Below are 20,353 nucleotides of genomic sequence, written 5' to 3' on the forward strand. Positions count from 1 at the left end.
GCTGATGTCCATTATCCAAGCCCTGCTTACAGTACATCTCAATGACTGGCCTTCTGTGGATGGAGAATATGATGTATACAGCAGTGACTGGGAGGCGCAGTTGAATGCACACCTCTACATTTCATAGAAAGTGATATGAAACGGTTACACTAAAAAGAACATTTAAAAAAAACTAAGTTGTACAGTTTGTGGTTGAATGTGGAATTGGATTCATCAAGACTAAAATATATAAAGACGGAGCACCAAAACACCACGGCTGCCATCTCAGGGTACATTTAGTCTGCTTTCTTTACCATCAGCCTTACTGGTTTTTCCCACCACCCAAACTAGTAGACATCTTCACAACGGTGACTAGTCTATGATATTCCTATTACACACACACACACACACACACACACACACAACAGTGCAGGCAGTCAAATACTTCAATGAAGACGAGCTAGGAATAGAGGGCCAAGTCATAAATGATACCCATGATTAACAAGGGTCAACAATCACCTCAGCAGATTTGATTGGTGTACCTTAGGCACAGTGAGGAGCAGATTTAGGCAGCTATTATTGCTGGATTTTGTGTGAAAATGTGTGTCTGTGTGAGGCTGAGGTGATCTCCAGTGTGACTGATGTGTAGTGAGGAATTAGGCCATATTAAAACAGATTAGTCTGCTTTGAAGTGCAGGATTAAATCAGTTAGGTCTGGACTGTGCTGTCACGTTTACAAATCCCAAGTATTTGAAGTATTTGTGTCCTGCGAGTATCGTGTTTTATAGAAACTGTCAATATAAGACTTGTGCAGAACGTCAAATAATTAAGCTACGTGATGTCTCGTATAAGGGTGGCTCACTGGCCCTGCTCCAGGTTCGATCCTGAGTTTGAGCAGAGTTTAATAACGTTAATTAGTTTTGTTCAGCTATTTACATGAGTTTTACGCTAATGAAAGATTGTATCGATGTAACTCAAAAACTACAATAATAGTTAATAATAATGTTATGTTTTGTAAATCTAGAAGATGTCAAATTAGGAGATGCAGCAGGGATTGTTATTAGTGACTGGAATTCAGAGAAATTGATCAAAATTGATTTAACACTGTTAAAAGTAGACCTGTTCAGTATGAAGTAACACTCCTTTCAAAACATCGAGGAACACAAAATCAGGAATAAAACACAAATCTGAGGTTCAACCAAACATTGTGTGTGCAAGTTGAGCGATGCTTCATTTAATGTATATGTGTTTAAAATAGAATTGTCAACACGAATTACAACATTAAAAAAATAAAAGCCACAAAGTATAAAACCTGTATCATTTTCACTATTTACAATTATGTTAATTGGACTAAAATAATAATAATTTTTAAAAAAAAAAAAACATTATTAAGAATCTACACAGAAAAAGCACAACTCTAAATACTTTGTTTCATAACTTCAAAATAAATACTGAGAATTTAGCTGCTAACTGTGTAGACAACTGGCCACAAGGTATTATTTACGTGACGTTACGTCATTTAGAATAAATATCCTTCATCATTACAATCAACTTGTGGCAATTTGACCAAATTCAGAACCTTTCAAGCTGTAGGCCGCAACATGGAAACAAGTGTTCTTGTTACTCCTGAAATCTTCAAAAATCCCGCCGAAAAGAAAAGAACGCAGCGAATCTGCAGGAAAGACAAGTCAACAGAACAGGCGTCTCAGCACTCAGGAGAACTTGCGCATGAACCTGAGCTTGATGTAGGCGATGATGAGGAATATGATGGTCATAATTATCAGGGCCATGTGGTTCTGCCATAATCCCCATGTAGAGTAGTCGATTCCTTGGGCCTTGAGATGTTGCTCACCTGTGCAGCTGAGAGGAAAAAAAAAAAAAAAAATTTTTCCCATGTTCATAATTTTTCTTACATTTTCAAGAAGGATTACATTAAAAACGTACAGTTGCAGTCAAAAGTTTAGACACACTCATTCTGTATCCCCCCCACCCGTTTTATAATAGTAATAAAGTCATCAAAACTCTGGAGTAACACAAATGGAATTATGGGAATTATGTTGTGATAAAAAATCCAAAATAAATCAAAATAATTTAGTATTTTAGCATCTTCAAAGTAGATGCACTTTTTGCCTAGAATTTCCAGAAATGTATTCTTGCGTTTTCTCGACCGATTTCTTGAGGAATTTCCCTGAGATGCTTTTTAAACAGTATTAAAGGATTTCCCACCTACGCTGGACTTTTATCGGCTGCTTTTCGGAATATTTCGCTCCGAGTCATCCGTTAAAAAAAAAAAATTTGTAAATAAAATGTTAGTTTTCTAATGAAAGAAATGAATACGTCGGAACGATAATATTTTTGTCTACCACACCGATTTAAAAGATTTAATCACACACCTTCAGATCAAAAGGATTTTATGATCATGAGAAACATTTCCGTCGAGTGTCCCCAAACTTTTAACTGGTAGTGTATAAAACATCGAAGCAGTATAAATGTCCAATTATTTGATTAGGGGGAAAGTAGTTTTAACATTATTACAGTATATTACATTCGTGTCACGCTGAAAAACAAAACCTTACGTCACATTATGTCTCGCATTAAGTGAAATACAATCAGAAGAGGGTTGCTTCTTTTTTTTTTTAAAGAAATAAACACGGAATCTGAGTCAGAAGTGACTGTAATTCCCAGTTGCATTGCGTTCCAGTTTAATCAGCATGACGGAGTTGTGTTGCACTGAAATGCAATCACTGTCCAGTCACAGCCACAGCCACAGTCATAAGCCATACATGAGGGGGTGGCTGTAATCAGAGAAGGGTAAACGTGTGTATTCCCATGACTTATTACTAAAGGTATTAATATGATTAAAAATACTTTAATCTGTATGGATCTGTGCCAGTGCCAGTGTTGTGTTGTGTTCTGCTTGGACATGATCACAACGTTACATTCATCTGTGTGCACAAACTATTGATGCTGTAAAATAAGGCAGTGCTACTGGTGGATGCGAATAAATTTTTGTTTGTCTGGACATGTCGAAGCTGACAAATCTCAGCCAGTGGGTGGTGCAACATTCATATTTTAAAGGCTATTACAGCACTCAGTCACATGGAAACTGGCTTTAAGTACTGAGTAAGTGTGTGTGTGTAGTTTACATACATGATTCCCTGAGTGGTGTTGGATATTAGTTCATCAGAGAGATTCCCACAGAATTTCAGTCCCACAAACTCTACAATCTCCAAAGCCTGTTGAGACACACCACAATCATCATGCTGCACGTCTTAATGCAAAGGTCCAACATTTCTGTCTTTGAACGTATATTTTGAAAGAACATTCTGGCAAATGACGATTAGAAAATAAAGACTGAAGTATGTTAGGTTTGCTAGTAGATGTTTTTAAACTACGCATTTGTCATCGTAAGTGTAGCTTCACTAGAGAGTCTGGTACATTTCGTCAATAAACATGTCCATAAAATGCCTACTTTCACAGGAAGAGGCAATCTGCCTGATATAGTTGATGACTACCCACAGACTTTTGCTTGTACCTGTACGCGTTTCATTCTCGCTGTCCCATCTATTAAAGTCTAGATTTGGTAGGAATTTAGATCGACCTGAAGCTGTCTAATGACAAATATGTGATTATAGACAAATGTAGTGTTTGAAATTGTTTGAGTAGGAAATAGGGGTTTTATTGTGAAATGGAAGTGCATATCCTGTACATGCAAGTGAGAACAGCCAATCAGATTGCAGCCTGCAAGATCCTGAAGCGTGTGGCCAGAAAAGTGTACAATAGATATAATTTACTTTGAACCCCAGGGGGCGGAGCATATGAAGCTGACACTAGCACCAGTGTGACGCAGTGAAGGTAAATATGTAGCATTGATTTCTGCTGTATATAAATGTTCTCTGTATGTTACGTTGTGAGCGATTGTTACCGTGAGTCCGTAATGCGGGATGCTCAAGTACTTAAGCCAGGCGAGCCAGGCCATGACGCTTTCCAGATTCACCAGCAGACCTGAGAAGATCTACAAATAACCAATTTCTTACAGTTAGACAACTGCTCTATGCAAAAAGCTCTTACTGAAGGAAGAGCCAAATAAAAGATGTAACAAACATACCAACTATCCATCCATCCATTTTCTATACCACTTATCCTACACAGGGTCGCGGGGAGCCTGGAGCCTATCCCAGGGGACTTGGGGAACAAGGCAGGGGGGTACACCCAGTGCAGGGCACAATCGCACACACATTCACAGACTGCGGACAATGTAGAAATGCCAGTCAGCCTACAACGCATATCTTTGGACTGGGGAAGGAAACCGGAGTACCTGGAGGAAACCCCCGAAGCACAGGGAGAACACGCAAGCTCTGCATGCACAGGGCAGAGGAAGGAATCGAAGCCCAACCCTGGAGCTGCGAAGCAAACGTGCTAACCACTAAGCCACTGTGCCCCACCACGTGCCAACTAAAGGGATGAAATAAAGCTCTCATGCAAGTGAGTAAAAAAGGTTTGATTAGTCTGGCTCATTAATACCGTTTGTACATAAACAGTTTCATAAGTCTGTATTAAAACTAAATATCTGGCACACACCTTTACACTTTGTAAACCTTCTTAAACTACACCAACTTACCATCATAAAGACAAAGGCCACGGTCAGGAGGATGTTTGCGACAGCCACAACAGACTGACCAACAGAGATGGCCATGGTCATAGCTGTGGCTGTGTACGCCACTAGAATCACTGTGAACAGGAATATGAAGAATGCTGCTGGTGTGAGCTTGAATCCTACACACACACACACACACACACACACACACACACACACACACACACACATCATGCTGCTGTGAGAAGACATTCAATAATATAGGTTCTGCGTTTAAAAAGCGACCGACATCAAAATCTAACGTTATTATGCATTATGATATTAAGCTGTATTTCTCACCAATCATAAAGTAGACAATACAGGTGAAGACTACAGCGGGAATCGTGCGCAGAGTGATTATGTCAGACAGGATCTTAGACAGGAAGTATACAGACACGCTGTAGTAGCCGCTGGTGTACTCATGTCTGAAGGAATGAATGGAAGAATGGCAGGATTGTATCTCGGTTAGATAAATGATAGCTGAAACATGCAAACAAATGCACCCAAATGGTGTATGGTGAGCATCGCACGTACATGAAGAGCTTCCTCTCAGTGATGAAAAGCTCAGCAGCTGACAGTGTACTGAAACACTGATTTGTCGTGATAAAGAACAGAGCTCCGAACCTGAAAGCAAAACTTCACATAATTACACATATGTTTATTTTATTACTGGCATGTAATCCATGTAGACTCGCTGAGCACTTTATTAGGAACACCTGTTCACCTAGTCATTCATGCAATTATCTAATCAGCCAATCATGTGGCAGCAGTGCAGTGAATCAAATCATGCAGATACGGGCTAGCATGATTATTGGTGCCAGACAGGCGGGTTTGAGTATTTATATAACTGCTGATCTCCTGGGATTTTTTATGCGCAACAGTCTCTAGAGTTTACTCGGAATGGTGCAATAAAGAAAAAATGGAAGGACGGAAACACCCTGTTGATGAGAGAGGGTCAACGGAGAATGGCCAGACTGGTTCGAGCTGACATAAAGGCTACAGTAATTCAGATAACTACTCTTTACAATTGTGGTGAGCAGAAAAGCATCTCAGAATGCACAACACAAAACCTTGAGGCGGATGGTAAATGCTGCACTTTTGTCCAAAGCGCTTTACACTGTGTCTCATTCACCCATTCACACACACACACACACACACACACACACACACCAATGGTAGCAGAGCTGCCATGCAAGGCACTAACTTGCCATCCGGAGCTACTTGGGGTTCAGTGTCTTGCCCAAGGACACTTCGGCATGTGGAGTCATGTGCGCCGGGAATCGAACCTCCAAATCTACGATTAGTGGACAACCCGCTCTACCAACTGAACCACAGCCGCCCCTTGGGGGACAACTGCAGAAGACCATGTCTAGTTACACTGTCAACCAAGAACATTAACCTGAAGTTGCAGTGGGTACAGGCTCACCAAACCTGGACAGTAGCCTGGTCTGATGAGTCTTGATTTCTGCTGAGGAACACAGATGGTAGGGTCAGGATCTAGTGGCACCAGCATGAATCCCTGGACCTAACATGCCATGTGTCAACAGTCCAGACTGGTGGATGTGGTGTAATGGTGTGGGGAATGTATTCTTGGCACACTTTGGGCCCGTTAATACCAAATCAATCAGTCATCGCTTGAATGCTACAGCCTATTGAGTATTGTTGCTGACCATGTGCACCCCATTCATGGCCACAATTTACCCATCTTCTAATTGTTACTTACAGCATGATAGTGCCGTGTGTGATACAGCAAAAGTCTCAAAGTGGTTTCATGAACATGACAATGAGTTCAGTCTTCTTCAGAGGCCTCCCCATTCACCAGGTCTGAAGCCAATACAACACTTTTGGGAATGTGGTAGAATGGGAGATTCACAGCATGAAAATGCACCTGAAAAATCTGCAGAAATTGTGTGATGCAATCATGTCAACATGAACCAGAATCTCAAAGGACTGTTTCCAACATCTTGTGGAATCCATGCCATGAAGAATTGAGGTTGTTTTAAGAGCAAAAGGGAGGCCCTACCTACTATCAGTATAGTGTTCCTAACAAAGTGCTCATCAAGTGTATGTTGGTCATGTAGTTATTTCAAAACAATACACGAAATATATGTGAACCATAAAGGGCTGGAGTCTCCACAAGTTACATCAGCATTATCAGGTGCTAGAACTTCACATGGGTCTCTTTTAGCTTATAATTTAAAGGTACAGTACCTGGCACAGCCTAACGTGCACACAGCTGTTCATGTATAGGTAGGTAGTAATGGAGATACAAACAAAGTCTAAAATGTATGTTGCATGTCTACTAATCACTGCAGGAATTATCAGAGGTGCAGTACAGTCAAGTCAGGTTTTGTTATTCCGATTTATCACCTATCCCAGGAACACTTCAGCATGACACGCTAATACACAGAGAGAAAACCAAGCTCAGGATCGAACCTGGGTCCTCAGAGCTGTGAACATAATGCTATTTATCGCTCACTCTCTCTCTGTCAGCGAGCTGTGTGTGGGTGTTTTGTTCATGAGTATGATGAGGTAATTCCATAGCACTTGAAGCAGCCAAGCTTCAAGTTTCAGTGGATCAAAGCACCATTTACTTTCTTCTTTCTTTTGCTTTCTTTTTGTTCCTGTTTCTGAAGTATAGTGCCACAGCATGCACTCAAATAAAAGCTCACGTGTGCAATCACCCCAAGTCTGCTGGATTCCTGAGTAGCAATTCCTTTGTCACTGCAATACTAGTGCCGAAAACCAAAAGCTACTCAGACCACAAGAGATGCAAAATGGAGCAGAGTTTTCACACAAATAGTCCAGTCATTGGCCCAAATGCAGGAGCAGCAACATCAGGCTCTTGTTAATCTGCAATGGAAACATCAGGACATATTCACCCAAATAGTGAACAAGCAGGTTGCAGATTAAGCCACGCTGAAATGTATCTTTGCCCTTTCCTGCAAGCCTGTCATTAAGCTCTCAAAGTCAAATGATGCAAATGCATGCCTGGACACATTCAAGGCCACTGCCTTGAAGGGGGTTCTGATTAAAGCCCTCCTGATGGGAGAAACCCAGCTGGCAGTACACAGACTGCCGCCCGAGTGCCAGCTGGATTATCTGGCAGTCCAGAGAGCAGTGTTCAAGTGGGTCTCTGGAGGGACACTGCCGGTGCTTCCGCTCCACAACGCTGGAGGAAGGGGGTCCACTTCTTTACCTTCGCCCGAGACTATTAGAATCCAAGTGATTGCTGAAACTGGACCAAGCCCCCCACGAGAAGATCATTCAATGAGTGATGACCTTCAGAGGATCCACAGCATGAAGGATGCCAATGCATGGATTATTCCTTGGTATTTGGCATTACAGCCGGTTAAGTTGGCGGCTGTGGCTCAGGTGGTAGAGCAGGTTGTCCACTAATCATAGGATTGGCAGTTCAATTCCTGGCCCACATGCCGAAGTGTTCTTGGGCAAGACACTGAACCCGAAGTCGCTCCAGATGGCAAGTTAGCGCCTTGCATGGCAGCTCTGCTACCATCGGTGTGGGAGTGTGTGTGTGAATGGGTGAATGAGACACAGTGTAAAGCGCTTTGGAGAAAAGCGCTATATAAGTGCAGACCAATTACGATTAAGTTCACTGTGGTTCATAGGCTGTGGGCGCATGTGGTAGTGGCTGGCTGGATTCCTGAGTAGCATTCTGTTGTCATTGCCAAACCTATGATTCTTTATAAAACCTTATATGGTCTAAATTAGTATGGTAATGCTGCACTCGGTTATACAAAGAAACTAACTGTGTTTGAATTGGCAGCATATACCATTTAATAGTCTATATATACTGTACAATAACCAGATGACATTTTCCCTTGCAAAGTTCTCAATGACACCATTTTTGTAACATTACAGTCTAACCAGGTCCTTGAGGATTATAGTGCCACTAAGAAATTTGGGCCATAGCTGTAGACAATTTTCTCTGTCCAATTGTTATTCAGTAGGTTCTCCTTGGGTTTCCAGTCTACTCAGGGCCCTTGGACTCCTAGACCTTCATCACCTTAGAGTCACCATTGCTAAAGGTTGCCAGTGTAGTGAGTGATTGTGATTGCAGGTGTCAGCATGACCTCACTTACCTGTTCTGTATGCCACTTTGGTCGTATTTCACTCCAAAGAAAATGGCGCCAACAATGAGTGCCAAGAAGATGGTCACTGCCAACTGTAGGGTGTGCACAAGGGTCAATGTCAAGCCTCACTATTCAACTCACAGGAAAATCAGGCATGTCAATCATGATTAAAAAGTGTGCGGAATAGGCTTGGGGTGAAAAGGCATAAATACTGTATGTAGTTATACTGATTTTATATATACATGTATGTATATATATATATATATATATATATATATATACATATATATATATATATATATATATATATATGCACATTTTTATTCTTATAAGGTATGTTTCATAGTGTGAGAATAGTAAATCCCTGCACATTAGGACTAGTATATAAAATGACAGTGTGAGAATAAGGCTGTGAGACCTTCTGAGTTTGGAGCAGTAATCTCCTAAATAAGTATAGATGCTGACAGGTGACTTGGTGGCACAAAAGCATTCCCAGTGTGAAAGGCTAAGCTAATTGAGCAAATAGGACCAAAGAGGCATTCTTCTCTGTATGTGGGAGCCACACAGTCAGGTGATAAGCGGGCCAGCTCTGTCTAGCTTTTCTCCAGCTATTCTTCCTCCCACTCTCACTCATTGTATCACTTTAGGCAAGAACGAGGCAATCCGCTTAGCTAAGCTGGCCCCTTAGCTTGGGGTATTAGCCTCAATTAGCTGGGGCTGGTTAAGTGTTAATAATTCTTAAAGTGAGGTTTCAGTGGTGCATTTGGCAGGTAATGAGCGTGTAATGTCCCTGTATGGAAGAAAATGGTATGCGGACTGAATGGGTTTAAGATGCTAGGAATGTCGCTGGTAAAAGAGAATATGTAATAAATATCTCTGATGGATAAAGTTTCCATGTTTGTACCAAAACAGATTAATCTGTTACTTCAAATTTAAATGAGATTGCAATACCAGGAACTGAGGTAAATTTTTTGATGAATGTTCATGAACTGATTTATTTTGGTAAACTTCTTAATAAAAATGCAAATATATATATATATATATATATATATATATATATATATATATATCCTCCATAATAACTTAAAAAGCATAAAGAATCCATACTGAGACTGTTCACACAGCAATATATTGGCAATATACTAGACTCCTATTAGATTTCAGTGCTTCGTCCTTCTTCAGTCCTTCTTCTATACTTGATTTTTTTTTCTAAGGCTAGTGCTTGTGCTTAAAAGTGGTGGTCTAGATGCTTTTGAAAATCTCACCACTTTGACTTGACACACATGGGTTATCTGAATGAGGAGCCCAGAAAATCAACTTAAGCATGTATATGTACGGTATGTACCCAGACTACATTTCTGTAAATGTAAATGTTGGTGTAGCTTTTGGACTTCATTTGGAAACTCTGAATATGGCCCCTAGTGTGCAACATCATAAACCTACTTTTAGCAATTAGCCACATCATGAATGCCCAAACCTGTGCAATGGAGGTCTGAGGGTTCAGCATCAGGTTCCGGAAAGTTCTCTTCACGACCCAGTTTAGCTGGTGGAAGAAACCGCAGTTGTAGGTGATGGTGCGGGACTTGGGTTTGGTGCTGTACTCTTTGCCCCTCATGATACGCTCCAGTTCAGCCTTGGTTTCCTGAGCATAGCTGCTTTTCGTGTATTCCTCCACCAGATGCTCTTCAATGCTCTGCCTTGTGCTTCCAGGCTCTTCAAGTTCTATATCTGCATCACAGGATCATGCAGGATTTTAGAAGATAAATTTGCTACTAAATGTACAAGTAAACCAGTCTGACTCACTGAGAGGGTCACATTTACTCAGGAATATCTACACATGAAGTGAGAAATCAAGATTCACAAAACTTCAGATGCCAATTCTTTTCAGGGGAAATTAGCCAAAGGCATTCTCCAAAGTTGCTAGAAGTCACCTGATGATGACGTGGTTTTTTTTTTTTTTTGTCATGATCATTTAAATATCAAAATGTGTTATATGAAGGAGGAAGATTTTCAAAAGACTTTGAGGGCAGAACAGAATACAGTAGAGAATGATCCAAATAGAAATGAAAAGATTATACCAAAAAAGAAGCCTTTGGTCATGGCACAAGAAACTATTTATATATTCATAAAATATTAGAATTTCTATCAAGACTGCAGATAAAAAGAAGCAGTGGTTATTACTTTTATTTATAAATATTGCCAGGAAGATGAGTGATTGGTCATTGGGATTTGATGGTGGTCAGTGATTGGTCGTTGGGAATGATGGTGATAAGTGATTGGTCATTGGGAACGATGGTGATGAGTGATTGGTCATTGGGAACGATGTGATCAGTGATTGGTCATTGGGAACGATGGTGATCAGTGATTGGTCATTGGGAACATTGGCTCAGACAAGTGCAAGTCAGTCAGGTTTTACTATGGCTAAAGTGTGCTCAAAAGTCACCATATTTGTTGTTAGGCAAAATAACTATGCTAAAGGGATCTAAATGGTCACCACATTTATTGACAAAGTCACTAAGTTGGCAACAATGGATGGAAGATGCAAAATGAAGAATAGTCCTCTCACTATACCTATACATGAACAGCACTGGAATAATGATGTTATATAAATTCTGATCATAAATTTGCAAGTTTATGCAAAGCAAATTACTAGATATCACAGAGGCCTATGGTTAATCCACGTACAAGCACTGGCCCACCATTACAAACAGTCAGATTATTACAATACACTATTTTATAGTTCCAAAGCTCTACATATTTGAAAATAGTGACAGTTACATGAGCCTTAGATATGGCTAGACATGAAAAGCCTTTCACAATAATCAATAATCTAATTAAATCAAGCATTTGGGATTAATTCTGTCTTTGATCACTTCCAAAGGATTCCAGAACCTGACATTAAAGCAATGAAGAGTGTGAAAGTGAAAATGGTGGTGGTAGGCCACAGGCAAATTTGGCTAAAATTCAAGATGTCATGGGTTTTGTATATGATTTAAATTCCTGGCTATTGGCGCTGTGCCCCGAAACAAGCTATCCAATAGTGTTGTTTTCTGTAGATGCAAGGTCACACTGGGGAAAAGCATCTGAGAAATGTAAATGAATACCTTCTGCTTCTGCAGTCTGCAGCTTGGCCATAGACGCAGCTATGGAGTCTCCATTAATGACATCCAGGAAGAAATCTGCTGGGTTGTTATGGGTTTCACATTCATAACCTGGAACACAATATCAAAAGCAAACATCATAAATGGGAGGGTCCAAGTGTACTGTAAGATTATCATTTACTCCACACCTTTTACCAATAGTTGTTGTTTTTTTTCCGTACATGTACAAAGTTTGTAGAACATGATAAAAAAAAAAAACAATGGGTTACACAAATCATCTTAGGACAAAAGTATTATTTAGCTGAGAATACCATTTGGAAAACTGACTTCTGCTTGTGTTTGGATGGACTTCCCATTATTCATTTTATAGACACTCTACAGGTCATTGTAGATAATTTGGGGGCAGAGATTTGGAAGCATGAGTGGGGTTTGTGTGTATGTGTGTGTGTGTGTGTGTGTGTTAACCATCAGAGAGCTAATCTTGAAAAAAAAATGGACTAATCTTTCCAAATGGACGTTTAAGTGCAATTTTCTCATATTTCAGAACTATTCATAGTAGAAAATGGCAAAATTTCACCATGTGAATGGCTTTCCCAGACTGCCTTATAGTTATGATATTGCCCCCCTTACTAATGCAAATTGATTGACCCCTTATTAGTTTATTTACTCCATGTGTTTTGAAGGCATGTGTATTTCTTAGTGTACCAATGTTGGCGAAGTAGTCCAGTGCATTGTGGGCCGGTCCATGGTAGACTTGTTTGCCGCTGACCAGCAGTGTGAGGTTGTCAAAGAGCTGGTAGATGGAGTAGCGTGGCTGGTGGATGGACATGATAATGGTATGTCCATTATTGGCCATTCTGAAGACAGGAAAACATTAAACACTACCCGCTTAACTAATCAAACAACACTTAATAGGTGTTAATTATCCAACTTAGCAGCATTATTGTGATTATTTTCCTATAACAGCATGTCAGCAATGTTTTATTCCTCTTTATACCACAGCAATTTGGCTTTTTTTTGTGTGCAAATTTAACAATGTTTTTATCCAAAGTAAAATTGATACAGGATACACCTAAGCAGTTGAAGGATCTTGCTCAAGGGCCCAACAGTGGCACGTTGGTGGTGCTGGGATTTGAAATCACGACCTTCCGATCTGTAGCCCAGCTGTCTTAACCACTAAATTACCACAGCACTGATCAAGGTATAATAGCTATAACCAGTTGTTCCCTCACATTTTCTTGAAGTTAATAAGACAAAAAAAAATGCAGCTTGTCCTGTTACTTGTCAAGTCCTCTGTCCTGAAGACTTTCCACATGTTAGAAAACTTAGTTACAGTTTTACCTCTGACTGTTAGTATGATGCTCCAACTCAGCTATCTGGCCATAACGATCTGGCTCATTTGTCCTGCATCCAACGCGTCGACTACGAGAACTGACCTGTTTGCTATATATATATATATATATATATATATATATATATATATATATATATATATATATATATATATATATACACACACACACACATATATATATATATATTCCCTGACCTTGACTTGTCCTGTTGTTATGAGATAATCAAATGCTATTCACTTCAACTGTTAAAGGTCATAATATTTTGGCTCATCAGTGTATGTTGTTACTGTAGAAACGATAATGTATTGGAGCAAATGGATTAATATACAATGTGATTTGCCTTGCAGCCTGAGAAATTTGCCTTCCAGTTATAGAAATTTTATCAATCAAAATTGAGAATTGAGTAGCGCTGTGGTATAAAACACTAACAAATCAATCACGAAACAGAGAACGTAGGATTACAGTGAACCTAAAGATGTTTATTATTCTACTGTGTTTCTGGTAGGTGGCCTTGTTTTCTCTTAGCAGCAAGGAGAAGCAGCATGACCACTGACCGTTTAAGCAGCAGTAGAACAGAGTTGGCGGTGCTGGCATCCAGGCCTGTAGTGGGTTCATCCAGGAACAGTACAGAGGGGTCAATGATCATCTCCATGCCAATGCTGGTCCTCTTTCGTTCACCTCCAGAGATGCCGCGAATCAGCTGAGTGCCCACCTGAACGACCAAAAGCATGATATTGTAAATCACAATGCATGCTGTGCAATAAATACAATATATTAATTTGCCATTCTGCAGTAAAACAGTTATCTTTGCTAAACCAAACACTGGTAAGGAATGGGATTTATTTATCACCTAAGGAAAGTATGTCAGGATTATCCAGATGTTAGAAGGAATGTTTTAGATACTTTCAGACTAACCTCTACATTTAAAGAGTTTTTTAAAGCTTTACAAGAATGTGCTTGTTTTAGTGAATAGATTAACAACAACAAAAAACAATTAGCCTGATTCATTTTCATACTATTTGCACAGTTCTGTTGAGCGTGGCTAGATGTAAAGTGCAGGTGTCTGTTTGCATGTGTGCAAGTACCCTTCTGTCTGCCACTTTACTGAGGCCTAACTCGGAAATGAGACGATTAACTCTGTCCTCCTTTTCTTTCTGTTTTACAGTGGATGAAAGACGAAGTGCAGCCGAGAAACACAGATTCTCTCGCACGGTCAGAGTGCCCATCACCACGTCATCCTATGCACACAAACAACAAAGATTCACATACAGTAACACTCATCCTCAAAGTACAGCATATATACCTTAGCATGTGAAAATACCTTGGAATATAGTCTAAAGTAGTGGTTTTCAAAGTGGAGGCCGCCGGGGGGGGCCTTTCTCTTTCTCACTCTCAGACAACCACATACACACACAATCAATTCCTAATCTAATGTAATGTAAAGATGTAAGATTATTAATAAAAAAAAGGGGGGGATATATTCAGAAGTCTGTATTTTTTAATGTGTTTTAAAAACATCTTGCAAAAGGGGAGCCTCTGTCAAATGTTAATGCCATTTGGGGGGCCTTGCCCTGGAAAAGTTTGGGAACCCCTGGTCTAATCTATCGGGAATTTCTCATTATACCACATAACTCTTGAATTGGATTGGTCAGAAGGTATTGACTAATTTTTTATAAGAGCCGCTGAGGCAGTAGTTCTGGCTGTAAGGTAAATCACAGGTTTAAATGAATGCGCTCATTCAAATAAGTTGTTGTTTCTGTAGTAACATCTTACAAAGGGAGTGTTGTATTTTTGAGGCAACAAGTTTGCAGAGAGAAAGAGAGAGGCTGTTGATGGAACGACTGATTATAACTGATAGAACGTAAGTGATAACAGGAATTAACTTGTTTCATGGACATTCCATAACATTAAACACAACTATAAACTGATTTAAAAAAAAAAAAAAGTTCAACATGACGTTCTTTTAAAATGAATACAATATTGCTGCTGTGGTATAAGAGGAATAAAATGCTTTGGGATGTGATGTTAATGGAAATATTTGCCATTGTTGATTATTTTATTATTTAACAGATAGGGTTGGGAGAGTTACTGTAAAAATGCATTCAGTTACAGTTATAAATTACTTCATAAAAAATTTAATCAGTAACGTAATCCAATATGAAAGTAATGTAATCTGAATATTGTTAGATTACTTTGAGGTCACATATTTAAATAAAGTCAAGAGAAAAGCAATACGATCTAAAATACTTTTATTTAGAGTTTATTTTAGAGATTAAAAACATGGGGGGGGGGTCTTAGTGTTCAAAACAGTGTTACTATGAATGCAGGCTTTAATACACTGAAAAATACACACGATTAGCGTCACATAAATATATATATAATAAAATAGTTTTCACTCTGCCCACATATTACATTTTTTCCTACATTCTTTTGAATGTCCATGGAATAAAATAAAATATCAGATGCCATGAGTGAACCTTCTACCATCATTTACACATTTGAATGACCATGTGATATGAAGCAATGTGATAACATGAAATAAAAATGACCTTATATGGTCATGGGCATTGTTTCGACTCAGGACAGCTGGCGTTTGATGAACTGTTTGACGCTGTACACAACAGCGCTTCACCTTCAAGCATTCACTGAGACTACGCTAATGGCTGAGATGCAAGAATTTAAGCGATAGTCGCTACAAGCCTTTTATATTCGACCAATTGGTGTGCGAGAAGGCGGGAATTACAGAGAGGGGTTAAAGCAATGCAAACATGCACACACATGATGCAGTATTAGACCATAAGCACATCATAATGAAACTAAAGCTGAATCCCAGACATTTTCTCAAATCTAGAAATCCCGGCCGGACGATTTTTTTTTTAAGAACATGTCCGGGAAAAAGAGGACGTATGGTCACCCTAACAAAAGCATTTCACAGAACAATTTGTGTTCATTTCTACCAGATTAACTTTGCGCAAAATGTGTTGCTCATGTGAGCCACGACTGGCAAAAGAGAACCAGAACTATAATCAAGCAGCTGTCTATATTGTGTTATTCATTTCTTTGCTTTTAAATGAATTATTTTTTTTTTATCCTGATCGTGTTCCCATTTTTTACAAAATGCACCTGTAATCTGATTACTTTGTTTTTGACATAACTTTCACGGATTACAGTTACCAGTTTTTTGTATCCTGATTACATAACGCCGTTACATGTATTCTGTTACCCCCAAGCCTGTTAACAGAAGATTATTTTATTCTCTTTTAATGTTTTATTCTATTTTAATCTTATTTTGGTAAATGGTCTGCACTTATATAGCACTTTTTTTTAACCTTAGCGGTTCCAAAGCACACCAATGGTAGCAGAGCTGCCATGCAAGGCACTAACTTGTCATCGGGAGCAACTTGGGGTTCAGTGTCTTTCCCAAGGACACTTCGGCATGTGGAGTCACGTGGGCCGGGAATTGAACCTCCAACCCTACGATTAGTGAACAACCCGCTCTACCACCTGAGTTACAGGTACCTAATTTTATTAGACCAGGGGTGTCCAAACTTATCTACAAACCTATCCGGTTTTCATTCCACTCAAGCAGGAGCCACACCTGATTCCACCTGTTTAATCAAAGCTTGGCTTTCAATAGTCTCAGGTGTGGCTCCTGCTTGGTTGGAATGAAAACCTGCGCCCATACCTGCCCTTACTGGATAAGATTGGACACTCCTGTATTAGACCATTCTCTTGATTTTGTGGGTTTATTAACTTTTATCTTGTCTTATTGTGTTGGTTAATGTTATTCGGTCTTATCCCTATGGAATCATTTGTAGAGTTATTAATTCTATTGTATAGCACTTTGGCAGCCCGTGTATTGTTTTAAATGTGCTTTATAAATAAAGTTGTCTTGACTTATCTAGACTATTTCTAGATATTTTTACTAATTTCAACTCATTTATTTTTTAGAAAGAAGCTAAACTACCAAATACGTTAAGACCGTTTCAACCGTGAAATTTTCTAGGCAAGTAAAAACTGGCTTAATTATCTTAGATTTGTTTTATTGTAACCTCACAATGAGAAATGTTCGATAAATTCATCTCATTTTAAACTATTCCCTCTTTTCTTTTTTCCAGTGAAGCTCATGTGTGTTGTTGTACCTGTACAACATAGCCCGAGAGACATTTGAAATTGGATGGCTGTGGAGCTCCATCGATCAGGACTTCACCAGAAAGACCCGAGGGGTCCTTCCTTGCTGCAAGCACATCCAAAAACCTGAAAATGAGATGGCAGAAATGATCACCACATACAGTACCTTTCAAATAAAACACATTTTTGAACAATATCAGCTCTGGAGTAGGATGAAGGGGCTTTATACAGTATACAGTCCAGTACAAAGGTTTGTATAAATTTAAGGGAAAAAAATTATATATATATATATATATATATATATATATATATATATATATATATATATATATATATATATCCCTTTCTAAACGTAATATAAATATTTTCTGATAACCTATATGACCAAACTTTATAACTGGAATTCAAGTTACATATTACCTTTTCTAAATATAAAAACATGGGGATGCAAATGTTTGCCCTCAACTGCATCTAAATAGCTAAAGATTGTGATCTTAGTTGGAATAAATCAAACTTCTAGGGACAATTTTTCCATTCCAAGCACGTAATTTCAGCTGAACTTGAAAGAGAGAGTCATATTGGTACTCACGAAGATTTGCCACTTCCAGTAGGGCCTAAAATGGCATTTAAACCAGGTTTCATAATTCCGCTGTGGAGAAACAGATCACAGTCATTCACTCATTTTAGAGGAATTTGCTGAAGTGCCAGGAACATATTTATCAGGAATATGTGAAGTTGCATTTTTAGTTTTATGGAGCCAAGTTTGTCCCTGAGGCCACTTTGTGTGACAGACTACATACAGTATGAGAAAACTGCCTTATACCCTATATGATTTAGTTAGTTTCCATCCATCCATCCATCTTCTATACCGCTTTATCCTTTTCAGGGTCATGGTGAAACCTGGAGTCTATCCCAGGGAGCATCGGGCACAAGGCGGGGCACACCCTGGACAGGGTGCCAATCCATCGCAGGGCACAATCACATACACACTCACACACCCATTCATACATTACGGACACTTTGGACATGCCAATCAGCCTACCATGCATGTCTTTGGACTCGGGAAGGAAACCGGAGTACCCGGAGGAAACCCCCGCAGCACGGGGAGAACATGCAAACTCCGCACACACAGGGCCACGGTGGGAATCGAACCCCCGACCCTGGAGGTGTGAGGCAAACGTGCTAACCACTAAGCGCATTTAGTTAGTTTATTTATTTATAAAGCACATTTAAAAACAACAGAAGTTGAAATCAAAGTGCTGTACAAGTATTACAAAACAGATTTATAAACAAGCATTTAATAGTATCAAATACCAATGGACAAATGAAAATTCTACACCCTAAGATTGAATTAAAAGATATTGTATAGAAGTGGGTCTAAACATAGCAATAGAGGGGGAAGATCTAATATGAAAAGGGAGACTATTCCAGAGCCTGGGAGCAGCTACTGAGAAAGCCTGGTCACCTTTGGTATTAAAACGTGAACGAGGGACTGAAGGGAAGAGTTGACTGGATGATGGCTAAAGGTTTGTGACCATCACACCCATATGTGGGTCTTCCCCAAACTGTTTCCACAAAGTTTGAAGCACCCAATTGTGTAGAATGTCTTTGTATGCTGAAGCATTATAATTTCATTTTACTGGATCTCTAAGATGCCCAAACCTGTTCCAGCATGACAACACCCCTGTGCACAAAGCAAGCTCCATGAAGACATAGTTTGCCAAGGTTGGAGTAGAAGAACTCAAGGGGTCTGCACAGAACCCTGACCTTCAACCCCACAACACCTTTGGCATGAACTAGAATACCAACTGCACCTCAGACCTCCTCAACATCCCAACATCAGTACCTGACCTCACTAATGGTCTTGTAGCTGAATGAACACAGATCCCCACAGCTACTCTCCACAATCTAGTGGAAAGCCTTCCCAGAAGAGCGGAGCTTATTATAACAGCAAAGTGGAGACTAAATCTGGACTGGGATGTTCAACAAGCACATATGGGTGTAATGGTGAGGTGTCCACAAACTTTTGGCCATATAGTGTGGTGTTTATTCCAGCTTTATTAGGTAAACCTACTATGTAAATCATGTTGTAGGTGTACAATTACTGACTGTAGGAAGGTGGGAGGAAATTGAAGAGCCCAGAGTAAATCCATGCTGACATGGAAGAACAATCAATCGATACTCCTCACAGACATTAAACTGAGCTCAGGATTGAACTGTATACAGTTGTGAGGATAAAACTGGAGCTGTACTGCTGTGGTATATTCTTCCAGATGAAAGATGTTATCTTAATAGTTAAAGAAATGCCAATCGTATGCCAACTGGAGTCGATCTAATCAGATGTGGGCAGAGTGCAGCATCACACAGAGATCAGATCAGCTGTGACAGGTCATGTGTTTTCCTCTGTACTGTGGTGTAAACACGTTACCTAACCAGGGCAGAACAGCAATGGCTTTTCACCTGCTTGTTTAAGGTGTGGAGTGACCGCACACCTTTGTGTTTACATTATTGTGTGTATAATGAATGCTCAGTCACCCTTTCTATTACATGCATTATTATTATTACTACTACTCAGTCTAAATGAGATGAGCATGAGATTAGACTCACTTCAGGTCCACCAAGATGTCCTTAGTGACGCTCTTCTTCTTACAGGAGCTACTCTTTATCGTCACACTGTACTGGATGTTGTGGAAGCTCACAGTGGCTCCGTGCTGCCGTGCGACCGGATCTTTGGTGATGACTCTTTGTCTAGACGTCCCATTCACGTGGCCCACGTCCTCAATCATGTGAATGCGGATATGATTCTCTTGACCCTCCATCTCATGAGGTTTTCACTCTGCATAAATATATCTATAGTTTAAAAAAAAAGTAGTGGTTAATGGATATGATAATCAAGCACGATAATAGATCATAGACTGAGTTCCTCAGAGTGCAAAAGTTTGCGCACCCTTAGGACAAACTGAAAAAGACTTTAAAGCAATTTACTTTAAGAAGATATTTAGAGTTAGGTTTCATGGAGGTTCCTGCATTATTACAGGTAACAAAAAATGGTCAAAT

At 39.6% G+C, this 20,353-nt stretch overlaps 1 protein-coding gene across 6 annotated transcripts in view; it reads right to left on the reverse strand.

Annotated features, from left to right (window-relative positions):
- LOC128606035 (broad substrate specificity ATP-binding cassette transporter ABCG2-like) overlaps window positions 1–20,353 on the reverse strand; it is a 74,129-nt gene that overhangs the window by 49,481 nt on the left and 4,295 nt on the right. For 4 of the 6 annotated variants that reach the window (XM_053621995.1, XM_053621994.1, XM_053621993.1 and 1 more), the window contains 15 exons: window positions 19,904–20,146; window positions 17,886–17,945; window positions 17,308–17,422; window positions 14,251–14,403; window positions 13,720–13,877; window positions 12,516–12,667; window positions 11,814–11,921; window positions 10,187–10,437; window positions 8,719–8,801; window positions 5,150–5,239; window positions 4,916–5,040; window positions 4,601–4,755; window positions 3,905–3,994; window positions 3,130–3,215; window positions 1,354–1,839 (listed from right to left, as the gene is read on the reverse strand). In XM_053621995.1, the coding sequence (XP_053477970.1) occupies window positions 1,692–1,839; window positions 3,130–3,215; window positions 3,905–3,994; window positions 4,601–4,755; window positions 4,916–5,040; window positions 5,150–5,239; window positions 8,719–8,801; window positions 10,187–10,437; window positions 11,814–11,921; window positions 12,516–12,667; window positions 13,720–13,877; window positions 14,251–14,403; window positions 17,308–17,422; window positions 17,886–17,945; window positions 19,904–20,115 (1,986 nt within the window). In that variant the 5' untranslated portion in view covers window positions 20,116–20,146 and the 3' untranslated portion in view covers window positions 1,354–1,691. Of the gene's footprint in view, window positions 1–1,353; window positions 1,840–3,129; window positions 3,216–3,904; window positions 4,227–4,600; window positions 4,756–4,915; window positions 5,041–5,149; window positions 5,240–8,718; window positions 8,802–10,186; window positions 10,438–11,813; window positions 11,922–12,515; window positions 12,668–13,719; window positions 13,878–14,250; window positions 14,404–17,307; window positions 17,423–17,885; window positions 17,946–19,903; window positions 20,147–20,353 lie in introns of those variants that run through there. The other 2 variants (XM_053621998.1, XM_053621997.1) reach the window with 2 other exon arrangements.

Source organism: Ictalurus furcatus, chromosome 3 (assembly GCF_023375685.1).
Source record: "Ictalurus furcatus strain D&B chromosome 3, Billie_1.0, whole genome shotgun sequence".
NCBI lineage: Eukaryota > Metazoa > Chordata > Actinopteri > Siluriformes > Ictaluridae > Ictalurus > Ictalurus furcatus.